At 53.6% G+C, this 16,948-nt stretch overlaps 1 protein-coding gene across 2 annotated transcripts in view; it reads right to left on the reverse strand.

Moving 5' to 3' along the window:
* The window catches only part of Atp2a3 (ATPase sarcoplasmic/endoplasmic reticulum Ca2+ transporting 3), a 33,078-nt gene extending 16,628 nt beyond the window's left edge, over positions 1-16,450 (reverse strand). The window contains exons 1-10 of one of the 2 annotated variants that reach the window (XM_008855627.2): positions 16,153-16,450; positions 7,096-7,113; positions 6,759-6,841; positions 4,948-5,052; positions 4,651-4,789; positions 4,360-4,440; positions 4,183-4,268; positions 2,379-2,843; positions 575-663; positions 310-412 (exon numbers count right to left, since the gene is read on the reverse strand). In XM_008855627.2, the coding sequence (XP_008853849.1) occupies positions 310-412; positions 575-663; positions 2,379-2,843; positions 4,183-4,268; positions 4,360-4,440; positions 4,651-4,789; positions 4,948-5,052; positions 6,759-6,841; positions 7,096-7,113; positions 16,153-16,270 (1,287 nt within the window). In that variant the 5' untranslated portion in view covers positions 16,271-16,450. The remainder of the gene's footprint in view (positions 1-309; positions 413-574; positions 664-2,378; positions 2,844-4,182; positions 4,269-4,359; positions 4,441-4,650; positions 4,790-4,947; positions 5,053-6,758; positions 6,842-7,095; positions 7,114-16,152) is intronic. The other variant, XM_008855628.3, reaches the window with a different exon arrangement.
* Positions 16,451-16,948: the final 498 nt, after the last annotated feature.

The raw sequence follows: 16,948 nt of genomic DNA on the forward strand, positions 1-16,948 counted from the left end.
CCCTGAGCTATGTCTTCTGCTTTAAATGCCCTCTCCTGTCCTCTCCCCACTATCTTCCCACAGTATCCCTGGCCCTCCAGTCCCTTAAACGGCAGCTTTCCGTTCTCAAAGAGCACAAAGGGCAACATTCCAGAAACTGTGCAGAGTGAGGTGGAGGGATGGCCAGTGCGGTGTATGGAGTGGTCATGCTCCTGGAGTCTGGCCTTCTGAAGCTTGGGTACTACCAACCTCAAGCAATGAGGCTCTGGGCAAAGGGGTTTGTCATGAGCTTTAGATTCTAGAAGTTCATGAAAGTGACTAAGGGCCCACCTCATTGTAGTCCAGTGCAGAATCATTGCACAGGGCACAGATGGTTGCTAGCTCCACAAGTCCATCGAATTGCCCACAGCGCACAGGCTGCTCTCCCTGTCGCCTGCAGAGCCAGAGAAGTCAGCACAAGGTGTTGCCCCAGCCCTGGGATACACCCAGCTTGACCCAGCCCACAGGGAGCCATGCCCACAGACGCCTCCAGTTGCCCTGTGTAGTTCCGCCCACCAGATCCCCATCCCCATCAGCCCCTTGCTCCTGCACTCACACTTCGCCCTCTGGGGTGTACGTGGTACCCGAGATTGTGAATTCATGCAAACGGCAGGTGCCTGCTTCCGCTTCGGCTACTATAAACATCTGTGAACACAGGGGTGGGTTCAGGCTGGTGAGTGTCTTCCTTTCTTCCTTGATATCAGTCTGAATAAAGCCTGACCCCAGGAGGGCATCGTGAGGCACCATCCACCAGATCCACTGGAGGGCCTTTCTTCCCCACTGGAGGGAAGATATGACTCCAGGCTCCAGGCTGGGTGCCTGAGACTCAGTTCTGCCCAGTGAGGCTGGCCATTTGCCCTGAACTCCAGAGGGTTTTGTGGCCCATTTTTCAGGGCCTGAAGCAGCCGCCTACATAAGGGAGCCTGAGGTGAGCAGGAAACCTGGGTCCTTGCTCATCTCACTGTGTGACCACTGTTCAAGTACCTGAGCTTCAGTTTCTCCGCTGATCACATACGGAGAAACTGGGATCACAGCTCAGCTACCCCTCCCTTCCCTTCAAGGGGATGAGTTCTCTGCCTTTATGGAAGAAACAAACCCACATCCTGCTCTGAGGCTCAGTTCTCTTTATCCTAGAGGTGACCCCAGAGATGAAGCCCTGCTCTCAGGGCCTGCTGGGTCACTCAGTTCCTACCTGCACTGAACTGCTCCCCTTTACCAGCCCATTTCCTGGTCTGTCAGCCAGCTCTGTGAGGGAGATGGTTCTGGCTTCCTGTAAACTCCTTTGCCGCTCATTCTCAAGCCAGTGGCCAGCTGGCCATTGAGTAGATACTTGTCCTGTTCTCAAGCAGTCTTCCAGGGAACACAGCCCATTTCCCAACATGCTCAGCCACTACCACTCCCCCCCCCCCCCCCCTTTTAAAAAAACCCCCCCCCCCCCCCCCCCACTTTTCAAATCTTTATTCTAGTCAAGGAACACTGTTCAGATAAAATCCCACTGGTTTCAGCAGGTCAGGGGTTGCAGGACAACAGAGCTCGCCGGTGCCCCTCCTCTGCATCAGGCTCTGGTGGACTTCCATGGGGCTGTAAAGCAGAGGACAAACTGTGGGAGCAGGGACAGGAGAGGCATGATGGGTACTGGAAAGGTGGGAAACCCACCACCATCACCATTTCCCTAGCCATCTCTCCGCTGATCAGGAGGGCCTCTGCTCTTTAAAATTTCAGCCAGAATCTCTGGAGCATGTGGACAGTGGACCCAGGATGTGGGATCAAGTGCCAGGGAATGACTAATTGCTGCCCTAGCCCTTCCCGGGTCACTGGAGCTGGTATATTTGGTGACAGGCGTCAAGTAAACAGTGATGATGGAGTAGGAGAGAGGTTGGGTCCAGTGACACAGGGGCTGCACTTCACTCTTTCTAGGATCCCTAGCAGGGCTCATTCCCAAGTTTCATATGAGAAGACTGCAGTCCTTAGACTGGCAGTGACCTGCCCAGGGTCCTACAATGACTAGGTGCTCCAGCAATACATCTAGCCAGGTACTGATAGTCTGTTTTGCATCGTGAAGAACTAGATCTAGCTGGTGTGGTTATGCACACCTTTAATCCCAGGACTCAGGAGGCAGAAGCGGATGGATATCTGTTGTGAGTCCCAAGCCAGCCTGGTCTACATAATATAATGAATTCCAAGCCAGCCAGGGCTACATAGTGAGACCCTATTTTAATAAAAAAAAAAAAAGGTCAGGATCTGCTCCTGCTCCTAACTAGGAAAGAAATCTATAGATTCTCCAAAAAGGAAGTCAGGGAGCCAGCCCAGATGTACAGCATTACCTAACACCATTGAGCCCCAAGCCAGCTGCCACTCACCCTGCAGACAGACATCTGATTGGTAGTGAGTGTGCCCGTCTTGTCAGAGCAGATGACCGAGGTGCAGCCCAGGGTCTCCACAGAGGGCAGGCTCCTCACAATGGCATTTTTTCGTGCCATGCGCCTTGTGCCCAGCGCCAAACATGTAGTGATGACTGCTGGGAGACCCTCAGGGATGGCAGCCACAGCCAAAGCCACAGCAATCTTGAAGTAGTAAACTGCACCACGGAGCCAGGATCCACCATGGGCTGGGTCGGCAAAGTGGCCAATGTTGATGACCCATACTGCCACACAGATCACAGAGATGGCATGAGACAGCTGCCTCCCAAACTCATCCAGCTTGCACTGTAGTGGTGTCCGCTCAGGCTCCACAGCTGCCATCTGGCTCCGGATCTTGCCCAGCTCTGTGTGTAGACCCGTGGCCACAGCCACACCTAGGGCTTTGCCTGATGCGATATTGGTGCCCTGACCAGAGAAGGGTGAGGAAGTACTGCTCAGTGCTGGCAGGGACCCAGGACCCCCAACTCCAAGCCAGAGCCAGCTCTTCTCCTGTGGGCTTGGGCTTCCAAGAAGCTGGCTATTTGTTGGGTCACTGCTCTATGAAGGCAGGGATTTGGTGGGTAGTTATACTCCATGTGCCTTACACAGTGCCTGGCACAGGAAAGGCTTCAGGATTTACATCCATCAGCCATATGATCAATCAGCCAGCACAACTCAAGCACCAACGCATCAAAATGTGACTCATAAGCAGCTACCATGACCACACAGGAACATGGCTGACAATGATCTCAGGTAAGTAATTTATAAATATTTACTGAAGAATCCATAAAACTTGAGCCTTAGCACTCCCCTCCCTAAGCCTTGGAAAAAACTACAGGTAACCTTGTACCCCAGGGTCCCCCTCCATAAAATGCCCACGTAGAGGCCCAAGATGCAGTCTTGGAGGCTGTTTGGTGCCCCTCAGATGTGCAGTGAGTGGCAAGAACACAGGCGCTTGTGGTAGCCCTGCCTCTCCTCCACCCTGAACAAGGCAGCTCTGACCTGCCCCAACCCCCCAACTAAGGCACAGAGCCTCAGTTGCAATTCACAGTGAGCCACACACCCTTCTCATGCGTCATGCCTTCCTCCCCACTCAAAGCAGCCTATTAGTTCATGAACCCAGGCAGGATTCTCTGCAGTTCCGTGCACACATGGTGTTTTCCATTTCTCCTCATTCCCAGGGAGACTTTCTAGCATCTTACGCCTGGGTGTTCTGGGCCACTTTCTGGCTGAGCTGCACGTCTTCACCACTTCTATAACCCTCAACCCCATGAGGATCTTCTACTGAGTGACTAATGGCAAGCCCTGTCCATCTCCAGTTAGAGGCACGGTACGCCAGCAGAAAGAGGAAAAGCCCTGGGACCCGGATGTCTGTGCTCACATCTCAACTCTGCCACTCATTGGCTGTGACCTTGGGCAATTTACTTAATCTCTACTAGCCTGTTTCCTTGCTGGGAAAGATAGATAACAAGATACAGGTAACCTTATTTCAAAGGTTTATTGTGGGGATTAAGTAAACTATTAAGTATAAAGGGCTCATAATGTTAGGTAAGCAAGCTTCAGTAAAAAAGCTATTATGATTACTATAAATTCTCATTTATTGTTGATATCCAAGAGGCCCTTTTCTACAGGATTTTTTAAAAATTAAAAATTTTATCACATTCATTATTTGTGCCTGGGCCTTTACCCACTAAGTCACCCCACTGGCCCTCCTAGAGGATTTTATCACTGTCTAGATCAAGCCCCGAGCATCCCAGGAACTTACAGAAAACAGCATGTTCTTCTTGTCCTGGTTCACGGCTCTGGGGTCTGGGATTGCATCTGTGTGCTTGGTCACAGACACGGATTCTCCTGGTTATGGGATCAGATGTGAGAGGCCTCACCTGAAGATATGCCCATTACCTGGTCCCAGCTCCACTCCATCCCAGTCCCTGGGCCTTACCAGTCAGGATGGACTGGTCCACCCGCAGCGTGGTGGACTTGATCTCGATAAGGCGGAGGTCAGCAGGTACCTTGTCTCCCACTGCACAGGAAGAATGGTGTGGCAAAGAGTGGCTTGGGACCCCAACCCCAGCAAAGCCAGAAGGGCTACCAGAGGCACGGCTGGGACCAGAAGCAGGGGACTGAGCTGTGATTCCTCGGGCATACCCGAGTCACTCTGGCCACAGTCTCTGGATCTGTCCAGTGGGGCTTTGGTCAAAGAGCTTTGGAAGGAGGCCCTGGGCATACCCACCTGCCACTTCCACAATGTCCCCAGGGACAATATCCCGGGCTCGGATCCTCTGCACTCCCTTGCGCTCAGAGCGGATCACCTTACCCATCTCGGGCTCATACTCCTTCAAAGCCTCGATGGCACTCTCGGCATTGCGTTCCTGCAGGACAGAGGTGGTCTCTCCCTACTGCCTGCCCCCAACAGGACTCCCCTTCAAAGTAGCACCCTTGGAGCCCAGGATGAAGCTGAAAACAGGACTGTGGGTCGACGGCACACTGGGAGACCCCAGGGACCAGCCTCACTCTCAGCACCTCCCACCTGCCAAATGCCCACAATCGCATTGGCTACAAGGATCAGCATGATGACCAGTGGCTCCACAAAGGCTGTTGTGGTCTCTTCACCCTCCTCGAACCAGGCCAGGACCTGTGGGAACAGAGCTGGTCAGCTGTGCTGTGCTGGGAGTCCCATGACCTGATCTCATGACCTTTACACCCTGGATTACCTGTTTGCCCCACTAGAGAGCCCTGGGCCTAGAAAGAAGGCCTTGGTACAGGAAGGATGCCTACCTAACAGATGTGGTGGCCACAGTCCCCATCCCACCTAAACCAGCCTTCAAGGAGGCAGAGTCAGCTAGAGACCTTTCCCCAACTGCCCTGTTTCTCACTCTGGTTCCTAACCAGCAACCACAGCAACTCCTGGGTTAGAGCCATAGTTCTTGGGCTCAGCTCAGACATCCTGAGGCAGAAACTATATTTAACAAGCCTAGGTGTCCTGGTTAGCTTCAGTTGTCAACCTGATACACTTGGGAAGAAGGAACTTTAATTGAGTAATTTCCTCCATCAGCTTGGCCTGTGGGCCTGTCTGTGGGGCATTTTCTTGATTTCTGGTTGATGTAGGAGAGCCCAGCACACTGTGGGCAGTGCCATCCCTGGGCAGATGGGCCTGAGCTGTTTAAGAGAAGTAGCTGAGCAAGCCAGGGGGAGCAAGACAAGAAGCAGCATTTCTCTGTGGTCTCTGCTTCAGTTCTTGTTTCAGATTCCTGCCCTGACTTCCCTCAGTGATAGACTATGTCTTGGAAGAGTAGGATGAAATAAACCCTTTCTTCCCCAAGTTGCCTTTGGTCAGTGTTTCATCGTAGCAATATAAAGTAACTAAGGTACTAGGTAACTCCGATGAGCACTCATGTTCAAGGTCTTCTGGCCAGAGGAACTTCATCCCCACCCTAGAGCCTAAGCCTCTGAATGGGACCTGGGTCAAGTCCCACATCTACCTCCTGTCTCAAGTAGGTACTTGTCACCTCCCTCCCACCGTCCTCCGCGTTTCCATCTGTGCTATGAAGGATACTGGCACTCACTCCTTTCAGTGCTGCCATTTTTGACATCTGCATGGATGTGTTTTTTTGTTTTTACCAAATCCCAGTTTCCATAAGGACAGTGGCTAAAGGGCCAGCTACCACTGAGGAGGGAAGAGCCAGTCCAAGCCAGCACCCTGATGCTCCACACTCCAAATTACCAGATGAAGTCTCTTCCCCAGGTCCCGCTGAGAGTTGCCTAGAACAGGAATCCCACCCTCCCATCCTGCATAAACTTTTGAGTATGCTGTTTAGCCATGGAAGAAAGCCTTCGCCTCCCTCTCATGGTCCAGGAGGGATCCAAGTAGCAAAATGGGGGAAGAGCAAAGAAAGGGAAGCCACAGCCAGGAGGTCTACAACAGGATAGAGCTCAAAGTCTGTTTGAGGAGTGCAAGGGCCAAGGTAGTGGCCTTCAACTGCAGGGACTTTGGGCCCCAAAGAGGCATCCGGAAAGGTCTAAAGACACTTTTGATTGTCACTAGAAGGTGCTACTGGTACCTGGTAGAGAGGCCAGGGATGCTGATAAACATCCCTCAGTGTATCAGACAAACCCCACCCCTACCCAGAACTATCTGGCATTTGCCATCAGGGGTGCTGAGGTCGACAAACCCTGGCTAGGTCAGAGAAGGACCCGGCAGGGTTAGGTCACTGAAAGCACAAATAGATTGGAGAGATTCAGGTGGGAGCCAGTTCAGTGTGGGGCAGGTGAAGTCTGAGGGTTGTTTGAGAGGACACTGGTAAGACCTTGCTCACAGGATGTCAGCCAGGGCTTACTTACAAAGGAGACCAAAGCTGCCAGCAGCAGGATGCGTACCAGGAGGTCCTCAAACTGCTCAAGCACCAGCTCCCACAGGGACTTCCCTGGAACAGGAGAGTGTGTGAGCCACCCCCCCACATCCATAACCTTCCCTCTCCCCATTCAGAACTGGAGGCTTTTAGGTTTTACGGACTTCCATCCCCCTCTCCCTGCAGTTCAGAGGGAGAGCCCAAGGCCATGAAGGGCTCTGCTGGGGGCTCAACAAGACCCTCTTCTTTGGGAGAGGGAGTCACAGCCTGATGGTAAAGAGCCCAAGGCTCTAACCTCAAACTTGATGCCTACTCAACTCATACCTCACCTTCTTCAGTTGGGAGCTCTGCAGGACCCAGGCAGCCACAGGAGCATGAAGACAAGAGAAGACTGGTTACTAGTGGGACCTGCAGGAATTTGGAAGCCCTTCCCAGCGCTGAAGTCACACAATTGATGTTTGAGCGCCAAGTCTGCCCTTTACCCCCACCCACTCTGTTAAGCACTCTGGTGTGGCCTGGTTCACCTTAGGATGAGACCAGAGCTGGCAGGGAGGGCTACTAGCTCCTTCCCCCCTTTCATAGAAGCAAAACTGAGGCCTGGAGATGAGAAAAAACCTCAGGATCATGATTGCCAGTTCTCACAACCTTCTGTACTGATCATCCTGGTATGGCTGCTAGCCCTGGCCAGAGCCTCCCTGCTCCACCAGGTGCTCAATACTTATCAGACTCTAACCTACCTCCTCTTTATCATCCCCAGGAAAAAGTCAACCTCAGAGACCCACCCACACAGCCCCCCTGGACATCCCAGTAGCCATCTCTAGAGAGCAAGGAACCAACCACGTTCCCTCTCCAGAAACACCAGCATCACCTGTCTCAGTTCACTTGACAAACTTTTTTATCATCTACAGCTCTTGAATTAATTTTATACCAGCCATGGCTGGCTGCCCTGGGTACCTGTAATCTAATTCTTCCCAGTATCCTCAAACAGAGGCAGGTGGGAATGCCACACTTACCTATTTCACACATGCAAGAATTGAGGAGCAGAGTGAACAAGCAGCCAGCAAAAGACACACAGCAAGTCAGTGTCTCTGTGAGTGGCTGTGCAGGGGGTGGGAGCTGGGCCCCAGAGGGTAGACTCTGATAGGCCCCCCTCTTTGGGCAGAAGCTGAAGCTGTCTGTGGCCAGTCTTTCTGAACTCTGCCTCCTCTTGCCCTCTGCAACTCAAAGGCCAACAGCCTCAGTCACACACTCTAGAGCCCCCCTGTTTTCCTCTTTCTGTTTCCTGACCATTGACCAGTTCCTCGAATCTGTCTGCCGGTTCTTGGCCCACAGGCATTTTTCCCTGTGGGAACTCTTTCCCTAGACCATGTATGGGGAGGTTTAGGGTCTGTACCTAGCACCTCAACCATGGACAGCAGCAAGCAGCCCACTGGACCACGGGGTTCCAGGAGGGAAACATAACCTAAAAATACACTTTCTAGCATTTTCTCTAAAGTCCTATTTTAGGCAACGGCTGACATTTTCCGTGGAAAATGTAATCTCCAGTGTCCTGCGTTGAGATTAAAATCAAACAGACTTTTCCTTCTGATCTATTTAACTGAAGCGAACAGGAAAGGCGGGGGGAGGGCCAAGCCTAGTTTCTGGGCCAATTCTTCTGGAGCAGTTCTTTGGAGGTCATCTTAGACATGCCCCTGCCTCGAACAAAGCAGCACCCATCACAGCACACATCAGTGGCTTCTGTGCTCTGCCCAGGAGTCTTTCCAAATCCTCGCCTTGCCAGGGCTCCTGGCCAAGGCAAGGGTTATCAGTCTCACCTGAATTCCTCTTGCTCTTTCTCTGATCTTTTTCTCTGTGAGTCAGGATACCCCTGGCTGCCACACTCTTTAGGGTACCCTTTGGGCAGGGCTAGGCCTGGGGTAGGATACATGTCATTGGAAGATATACCACTCCTAGTCTTCCTAGGCCTCCATGGGGGGTGTCTCCCCAGTTTCCCTTTTCTACCTGTCTACCTGACCCACTGTGACACAGGATCCACTCACTGGAGGTCATCATGTTTCCCCAAACGCTTCTGCTTCCCCCACCTTGTGGCCACATTAACATTGTGCTTCTTGGCCATGAAAATGTGTTAGTTCCCAGTTGGGGCATTAGGTTTTTGGTGCAAGGCTCGCTAGAAGGTAACTATATCACAGACTGTTCTGCGAGGACAGGAGTCTCTGTCTCTATGGCACAGCAGCCTCTAGCCACATGTAGCTATTGAACCCTTGGAAAGGGGTCAATGTGACTAAGGAATGACATTTCTGATTTTGTTGACTTCATTTATTTAAATTTAAGTCGCCGTAGGAGGCTGTCACCCTGAACAGCATGGGCCCTGCTACAGTGGTAGTAACCTGGGAATCCTGGTCTATTCTATCACCCCACATCAGAGATGGCCAGCCTGCCACCACACTGTGGGAAGGACAAGCACCCTTCTGTTCCCTTAGGTCACTGAGGATTTTTTGTTTAGGGTTGCTTTTCTGTTTGGTTTTCTGAGACAGAGTCTCACTCTGTAGCCCAGGCTGTCTTGAACCATGATCCATCTACCCCAGCCTTCCATGTGCTGTGATCCTAGGAGTGCACCAACACAAGCAGTTGGCTAGCAACTGAGGTTTTGAAGTCGTTAGTACAATACCTGGCCTCTACCCAGACCAGCTGTTTATTTTTGAGATAGAGTCTCCCTGTAGCCCCAGCTGACCTGGAACTCACTATGTAGACCAGGCTGACCTCAATCTTACAGAGATTCACCTGCCTCTGCCTTCCAAGTGCTGGGATGAAAGGCATGCACCACTATACCCAGCTTAGACCCAACTTTTACAAAGGGGTCCCCTCTGTCTCCTCCTAGGGAGGCTCTGCCAATCAGGCAGTGATGGGGAAGGCCCTGTCCATGGCACACAGGGTCCAAATCCTGCAAGCAGTTGGCTCCTTTAGGAGCCCTGAGCCCCACTGGGAAGATGGGATGTTCACAGCAACCTCAAAAGGCCACTATGACGATTCTCATCAACAGCAGAAGCCACATTTACTGAGTATCTACTATGTACTAAGCAGGTAACCTCACCAATGCTCTGTCTAGGGATAAACAGGAAGACTGGGTGTGAAGACTGTAAGATGCCCTGTAGATCTCACAGCAGCAGTTGGCATTGACCAGGCCAGATGTCTTACTACCCCATTGGGCATGCTATTTTGTAGGACTCTGACCCAACCTGAGGAGGTACTGTTGTTATTTCCATTTTATAGAGTAGACAACCTGAGCACAGAGATGCTGAGTGACTACTTCATGGTCATACAGCTGGGAAGTGACAGGGGGCATTTCTGTACTTGGGCCACCTGAACCTCAATCTCTGCTCAGAGCCTTCTGTGTTAACCTGGTCCCTTAACTGCCCAATCAAGGCCACCTGAAATTTGGGTGGATGCCAACCTCTGCTCAGAGCCTTCTGTGTTAACCTGGAAATTAACACAGAAGGCCCTCCTCTGGTCCCTTAACTGCCCAATCAAGGCCACCTGAAATTTGGGTGGATGCCAATTCCTTGGTAGTGAACCCAGACCTACCCACTCAAATCACCTGGTCCCAAGGCTCTGCTGTTCTCACAGGTGGAGTTTTGGGGCCCACTATGGCCTACCCATTCAGATGGTTAGCCTGATCTGTTTCAGATGCTGATTACAAGGCTCCAAAGGACCTAATACTCTCCCACACAAGCAAATCCCAGGGTTACAGGTTTGGGAAAGTCCCCAGCAGGGGAAAGATGCTGGCTCCCCTAGCTGTCCCCTGCTGATGCTAAGGACTGAGTCAGCTCCCCTTGAGGTGGTACCAGGCCTGCAGCACAGTACAGGCATCCCATATGCTAGATGGTAGAATGCCCTACCTGCTCACCTCTGTGCTGACAGTTACACAGGGCAAAGGCAGTAACTGGCTCTGCTCTTCTCCCCAGCTGGACCTGCCCAGGGATGGGATCCCACTGTTCTTGCCTAAGCCACACACATGCTGACTTCTCCCAGACCAATCTAGGTCACCATTGCCAGGCTGAAAAGGCAGTGCCCACAATGTCCACTGTAGGGCTGGCCTGAGACTCTGTGAATTGGCCTGAGATTCAGGGAGGGAGGTGGCAAAGGGGTTTAGAGAAAGGAATCTGGTCCTAAGAGCTGGAGTTCAAATACTGCCCTAATTCTTGTTTGTGCCAAGGCTACTGGCAAGCCCCATGGCTCCATGTCTGTTTCCCACATCTGCATAAAGGGGGTGACAATGAGCACGCCTTATGAGGTTGACTGAAGGCTCAGTGACCAGCAGAATGCTCCTGGCACTTACAGCACAGTCATCAAGCATCAGCACACTGACAATGAACAGGCCCTGGGCTCCTCAGGACTTGGCCAATGCAGCATCTCCAGCACCAGGAACAGCGCCTGTCATGAAGCAGGTGCTCAGTTAAACATGGCAAGGCATGAAGCCCTGTTTCTGCCCAGCTCCCAACCTTCAATGGTTGTCCTCAGCCTGAGTGTGGCCTTTGAACCTTCCTAGTCTTCCTAACCTACTCCTCCAGAGTCACCTCATAACTTACAACTATGTCTCTCTGCAGCCAAGCAGAAGGCTTCATGAGGGCCACCACATCCTACTCTCTAAAGCTTTTCCTTTACATACCCTCCCCCATGACCTCACCAAGACCCCAGGCTCTAGGATGCCAGAAAACCTTTCTCACAACTTTATCACCTTACCACCAGGCATTAGTATTGGGCCTCTTGCCACTGGACTAGGAGCATCTAGGCAGGCTGAGTCATTGCTGGGGCCACACTGTGCCCCTGGCCATTGTTTATTCAGTTGCTCTGCAAGTCAGGCCAGGCTCTGGGCCCACTGCCCATGCACCGGAGCCAGAGAGCAGTCAGTAGAGAGCCAGGGACACCACTGGGCTGCCCTCAAGGCTCCACGCACCACCTGCTCCTCTAATCCCTCACCTCTAACTCCTTCCTTTTTGCAACACTAGAAACTGGAATTTCAGCTTCTAAATGTCAGTTCCAGCTGGGAGAGGCAGGTACTCACCAAGATCTTCCTCTAAGGCAAATTTACAGAGCAATTAAATCGTCACTTGTGAAGGCAGGGAGAGGCCACAGCTGGGCAGGGCCCGCCCAGCCCACCTGGCCCTGCCTTGTCTCCAGGGTCCACCTAGAGTGGACAGCCTGACCTGGCTCTGAAGGGGACCACTGAAGGGGAAATGGTTCCTGTGCTACAGAGGGGCACACCATCCCACTTAGCTTAGCTGGTGCTGGGGGTGAAGGGTTTGTTAACACCTGTATGTTTTGTGCACAAGGGTGGACCCCAACCTGCTCAGAGTACCCAGGGATAAGAGTACCAGCTGAGGTGGGACTGACACTGTTGCTGGGGCTAAGTCTGCTTGTCAAGGGCCAGGAGATGTGACAACTAGGGTGAATCCAGAAATGTCTGCAGGTAACACACCTCAGCAGAATCAGTTTCAGATCCTCTGAGGCACTTAGGAGATGGCAGATCCCACCTCTGCTATGCTGAGGACACTGGGGTCCAGAAGGGGCAAGCCTGCCTGAGACCAGCCAGTGAGTGAGGCCATACAGGGCCTGTCCTCAGACATACAGATTTCTCATGTTCAAGTCCCATGGGGCCTGGACTGAAGGTTAGGCCATAGCCAAAGCACTGCTGAGCCCCCTCATGGGATCTCGCCTGACCCAACACTCTTGGCTCTCTAGTGTCCTCAGGGGCAGGTATGTGTGGCAGGATAAGCCCAGCACAGTCCAGCCTGGCCTATGCTTCTTAGGGACATACAGAAGTTGGACAGCTGAGCATCTGAAGATGCTAAACCTGACTTGAAAATAGAAAAACTCAAGGAAAGCTACAAGAGGACCTTTCCCACCAGGTGGGCCCAGATCAAATTCGGGCTTCTACACCACTGGCCAGGCAGTGGAAGGGGAGCCGGGCAGGGCGACTGCGGCAACCCTGCAGTGACTCTGGCACAGGCCCAAAGTGAAAACATCTTTGCTTTGTTTGGCAATTCCCTCCTAGAAACTTGTCCTGAAGTGCCACTCACAAGCGGTGACGCGATGTAACGATAGGGGGACTTCTTGTGCTGTGTGGAACAGCAGAGGTCACAAACAACCTAAGCTGGGGAAATGGGGGTGAAGAAAATGCAGCTGGCCACAGGGAAACCCTGTGAAGCCACAAGGAGGCTCAGAGCCCGCTGGCTAAGAGAAGGCTGGAGCAAAGCAGCAGTTAAGCCACCAGCTTTGCTGGCTCCGAGACCACAGGGAGGGCATGCTCAAAATATACTGTAAGGAGACAGGTGGCTGGGAACCAGGTTGGAGAGACTTTATTGTATACTTTTTATACCCTTTGAGGGTTATATTTTGAACAGTAATTTATTTAAAAAAATAAATCTAGGCCTAGGGATATAGCTCAGTGGTAGAACGCTTGTCTAGCAAGGCCCTGGGTTCAATCCCGAGCACTAAAAAACAACTAAAAAACTAATCAGTCAAGCTAAGCATCGTGGCACAGGCCTATCATCCCAGTTCTCAGGAGGCTGAGGCAGGAAGATCACAAGTTCTAGGCCAGCAGGGCTACATGGTGAGATACTGCCTCCAAATAGGCAAAAAAAATAAATATGTTTAAAAAAATGTAAAAGGCCCAGAGGGAAGCTGGACTCTGGGCCCTCTGGCACCAAAGCAAGGTAGGCTCAAAGAGGGGCTGCCGTCAGGCCTCCCTGCTACAGCCCTTGGAGGAGGCATTTTACTGTGAGGCTGGTGGTGTTCTCATGTGGGTGGAACCTTCTCACTGGCCTGCTCATGGCCAGTGCTCCTGAAGCTGAGGCTTCGCCCCACTCTGAGGTTTCTGTCAGGGAAGAGAGGGGGGACCTGGGAGGGTGAGATTCCTCAGTGGCCTCCCCTCCCCCAAGACAGAATTTGCAAACTTTGAGGACTTAAGCAAATGACTTCCTTGTGGTTTCCAGCACTAACGACCTTGCAGGTGCATAGCTGCCTGGGGGGGAGGGGGGCACTGGTCCCTGGGGTATCCCCTTCACCTGCAGACCCTGCCCACCCTACCACCCAGCTTCTGGCCCAGAATCCAGTCGTGCCTCCTCAGAGCAGGATGACTCTGTGTAAGTGACCTCACTAACCATGCACAAACAACCCTGAGATGGGTTCTATCTTAGCCTCACACCGAGGAAGCCAAGGCAGAACGGTCAAGATGTTTGCTGAGGATAGGCCAGGGCTAGAGTGGTGATCCCCATTGAGCCCTGCCCTCTAGGGGACACCCACGCCTCCCCCACAGGCAGAGAGCAGGAGGCAGGAAGGCGCAGCTGGCTCCCTTCCACTCACCTGACAACTTCCAGAGCCCTGGACCGCTTCCTGAGGGAGAAGCCAGTGATGGGAGGGAAGAGCCCTATGGGGCCAGGAGGACAGAGGAGCTAAGCAGGAACAGCTCCTGTCCCGCTAACCCCAACACCTAGCACAGACACTGGTACCAGGGACCAGAACCTGTGACTGTCTTTTGCAGTTGGGAAAACTAAGGCCTAGAGAGAGATAGGACTCCCAGTACCAACTCTACCACTGAATGAACCTTGAGCTGTTACTTAAGCTTCCAGTGCCTCATTCACCTCCTCTCTAAATTGGGGTGACAGCAGTCTTTACCTCAGAGTTGTTTAGAGGAAGAAATGAGTTAACTGATGAAACATGCTGAAAGCAGTACCTGGCATGAAGTAATTGCTCTATGAAGCAGAAGCTTTTATTATTACCATCAAAACACAGAGGAACACAAAACGCCCCTCCCAACTTTTCCTACCACATCCCTACATGCCATGCCAAGCCAACATCCTCTCCCATCAGCACATACAGATGTGCACACCCTAAGATCCCTCACCCAGACAAAACTACATGGAGTAAGGGGGTGAGGGGCTTTGTCTCTCCCAGTCAGCTCCTCTTCTGCTGGACCAATGACAGTATGAGGGCCAGAAAGCAGAGTGACCTTAGGCCAGTCCTCCAGGGGCAGAATCTGTGACCTGGAACAGAACTAAAGGCTGAGTCCCCAGCTTCACATGGGAATCAAGAATCCCAAGCTGGGGACCACAGGAGCACCAATGAGGCTGTGGGACCCCACCCGCCTTCTGGGTCCCCAGTCCACCTCGGGGTTAGGGTCAGGCCCTGCTGCCCAGCCTTCCTTCAGCAAAGGACACCCTCACTGCCAAGTCATTAATGGGTGATATTAAATAATATTTATCTCCCAGTTCCTCCCACAGCTCCACTAAATATAGCAACTAATTTTTTTGAAAAAGGATTTCTGCTCCAGAAAGATAATATTTATGTAAGAAGTGGTTTTCATAAACCAATACAAACCCCAAAGCGCCCTTTCTGACAGCTCTTCGCAATTTCCCAACCAGCCCTGAACACCCAGGCCAGAGCACAGTCCCCTCCAGTGCCTAGGAACTCTCAAAGGGTGAGAGCCTCCAATAAGATACAGGTCCAGGTTATGCTTTGAGAATGGATGGGACATTTCTCTATGAATCCCTCACACTCTTGACAGGTGCTGAAGCGCTGAGCCAGGACTAACAGGTCCTGACCACCCTCAAGGGCATCCTGCACCTCCACCCCCAGGCTCCTAGCAATGTGCCTGGACACATCTGGACACAATCTACTGGCACTGGTAAGCCTTGTGGCAAAAAGAAGAAGCCCGTGCTCCTTTGAAGGAGGTGAGGAAGCCTTCACCATCCCAGCAAATTGCAAGGGTGGAAGGCTTCCTTCCGGCCCAGAGATGGGCTGGTACCACTCCAGGCCACCAGCTGAGGAAAGGTCTCCCCTCGCAGCTCTCCGACACCTCGAATCTAACACCTCTAGGAAGGTGGGTCTTTGCCCCAGCAGTTCAAACCCCCTTCATCTGTCAGCCACATCCGCTTAGGGTTGCAGAAAGAGGAAGACCTGGGGGTGGGGGGTAAGGGCACGAAGGCCACCAGCTGACAAGCTGCACCTCTCTGGCGCCTTATTGAACCTTCGGAGACCTTGAAGCCAACAGAGAGGCTGGACCTCAAGGCCCTGCCGGGTCCCTGGTGTGCACCTGCACAGCGCATTGCGGGAGTCCAGAGAAGCCCTGGCACAGGGTGGGCCAAGGCTGGAGGGTGCATGGTGACAGGTGGAGGGACCCCGTAAGGGCAGCGGGGGGAGGGCAGCAGGCGTCCCGTCTCCCAAGCTGGAACCCGCCCTCGTCCCGCTAAGGTGGCCCCGCGGGATGCCCCAAGAGCATCTCCAGAAGCTTCCAGAGCCCTCGCTTCCTGCCCGCCCGCGGGAACCCGGAGCCAGGAGGGAGCCGGGACCTCCGCGGCGTCCTGGTCCCCGGCCCGGCCCGCGCTCACCGTTGGCGCCGTAGCGCTCCCGGGCGCCGGTCACCTGCTCCGGGCTCAGGCCGCCCTCGGCGGTCACCGAGAAGCGGTGCAGCACATCGGCGGCCGGGAGCAGGTGCGCCTCCTCCATGACGCCCGCCTGGCCGTCCGCGCCGTCCAGGCCGCCTCTTCTCGGGGTTACAGCGCGGGCCGCGGGGGGCTCGGGCCCGGGTGGGCGCCGCGCAGGGCCATGACCACGCTGGGACCTTCCCCGACGGCAGTGCTAGAGGCCAGGCCCGCGCCAGGATGCTGCGCCCCGGGCTCCGTCCTCGGGGCGGGGCGGCGCGGGACCCGCCCCCGCACTCACACCTCTTCCGGCCGCCCACGCTACCGCCGCCCCGCTCCGCCCCTCCCCGCCCGCAGCGCCCCGAGGACCCAGCCTACCGGCGGCCCATTATACGGAACTGAGCACTGAGACCTGGATGCCACAGAGGAGCCAGGGAGCTCCGAAGCGCGTCACGTCGCCTGCGGAGGGGGGGGGTCCTTAGCGGGAAGCAGATGCTATGCATGCGTGGGTCTCCTCAAGAGGAAGCCATCGAATGCTGTCCTCGGGTGGTGTCTGCGTGCGCTTTATTCTTTACAGGGATGAGCGCCTACTCCTCATGCCACCAGAATCTCTTAAGACACTGAGTTGAAAGGGGAAGAAAGGTAAAGAGCATTGTTACCTGCCACTCAAGCGTCCCCCAGCAGGAAACTCTGCAGGCGGGTGGGCGGGGCTCCTCGGAGATGCCCCGGGAGCGAGGCATGGGGGGGGGGGTGACTCTGGCCG

Source organism: Nannospalax galili, unplaced genomic scaffold, assembly GCF_000622305.1.
Source record: "Nannospalax galili isolate Female #2095 unplaced genomic scaffold, S.galili_v1.0 scaffold888, whole genome shotgun sequence".
In the NCBI taxonomy this organism is placed as follows: Eukaryota; Metazoa; Chordata; class Mammalia; order Rodentia; family Spalacidae; genus Nannospalax; species Nannospalax galili.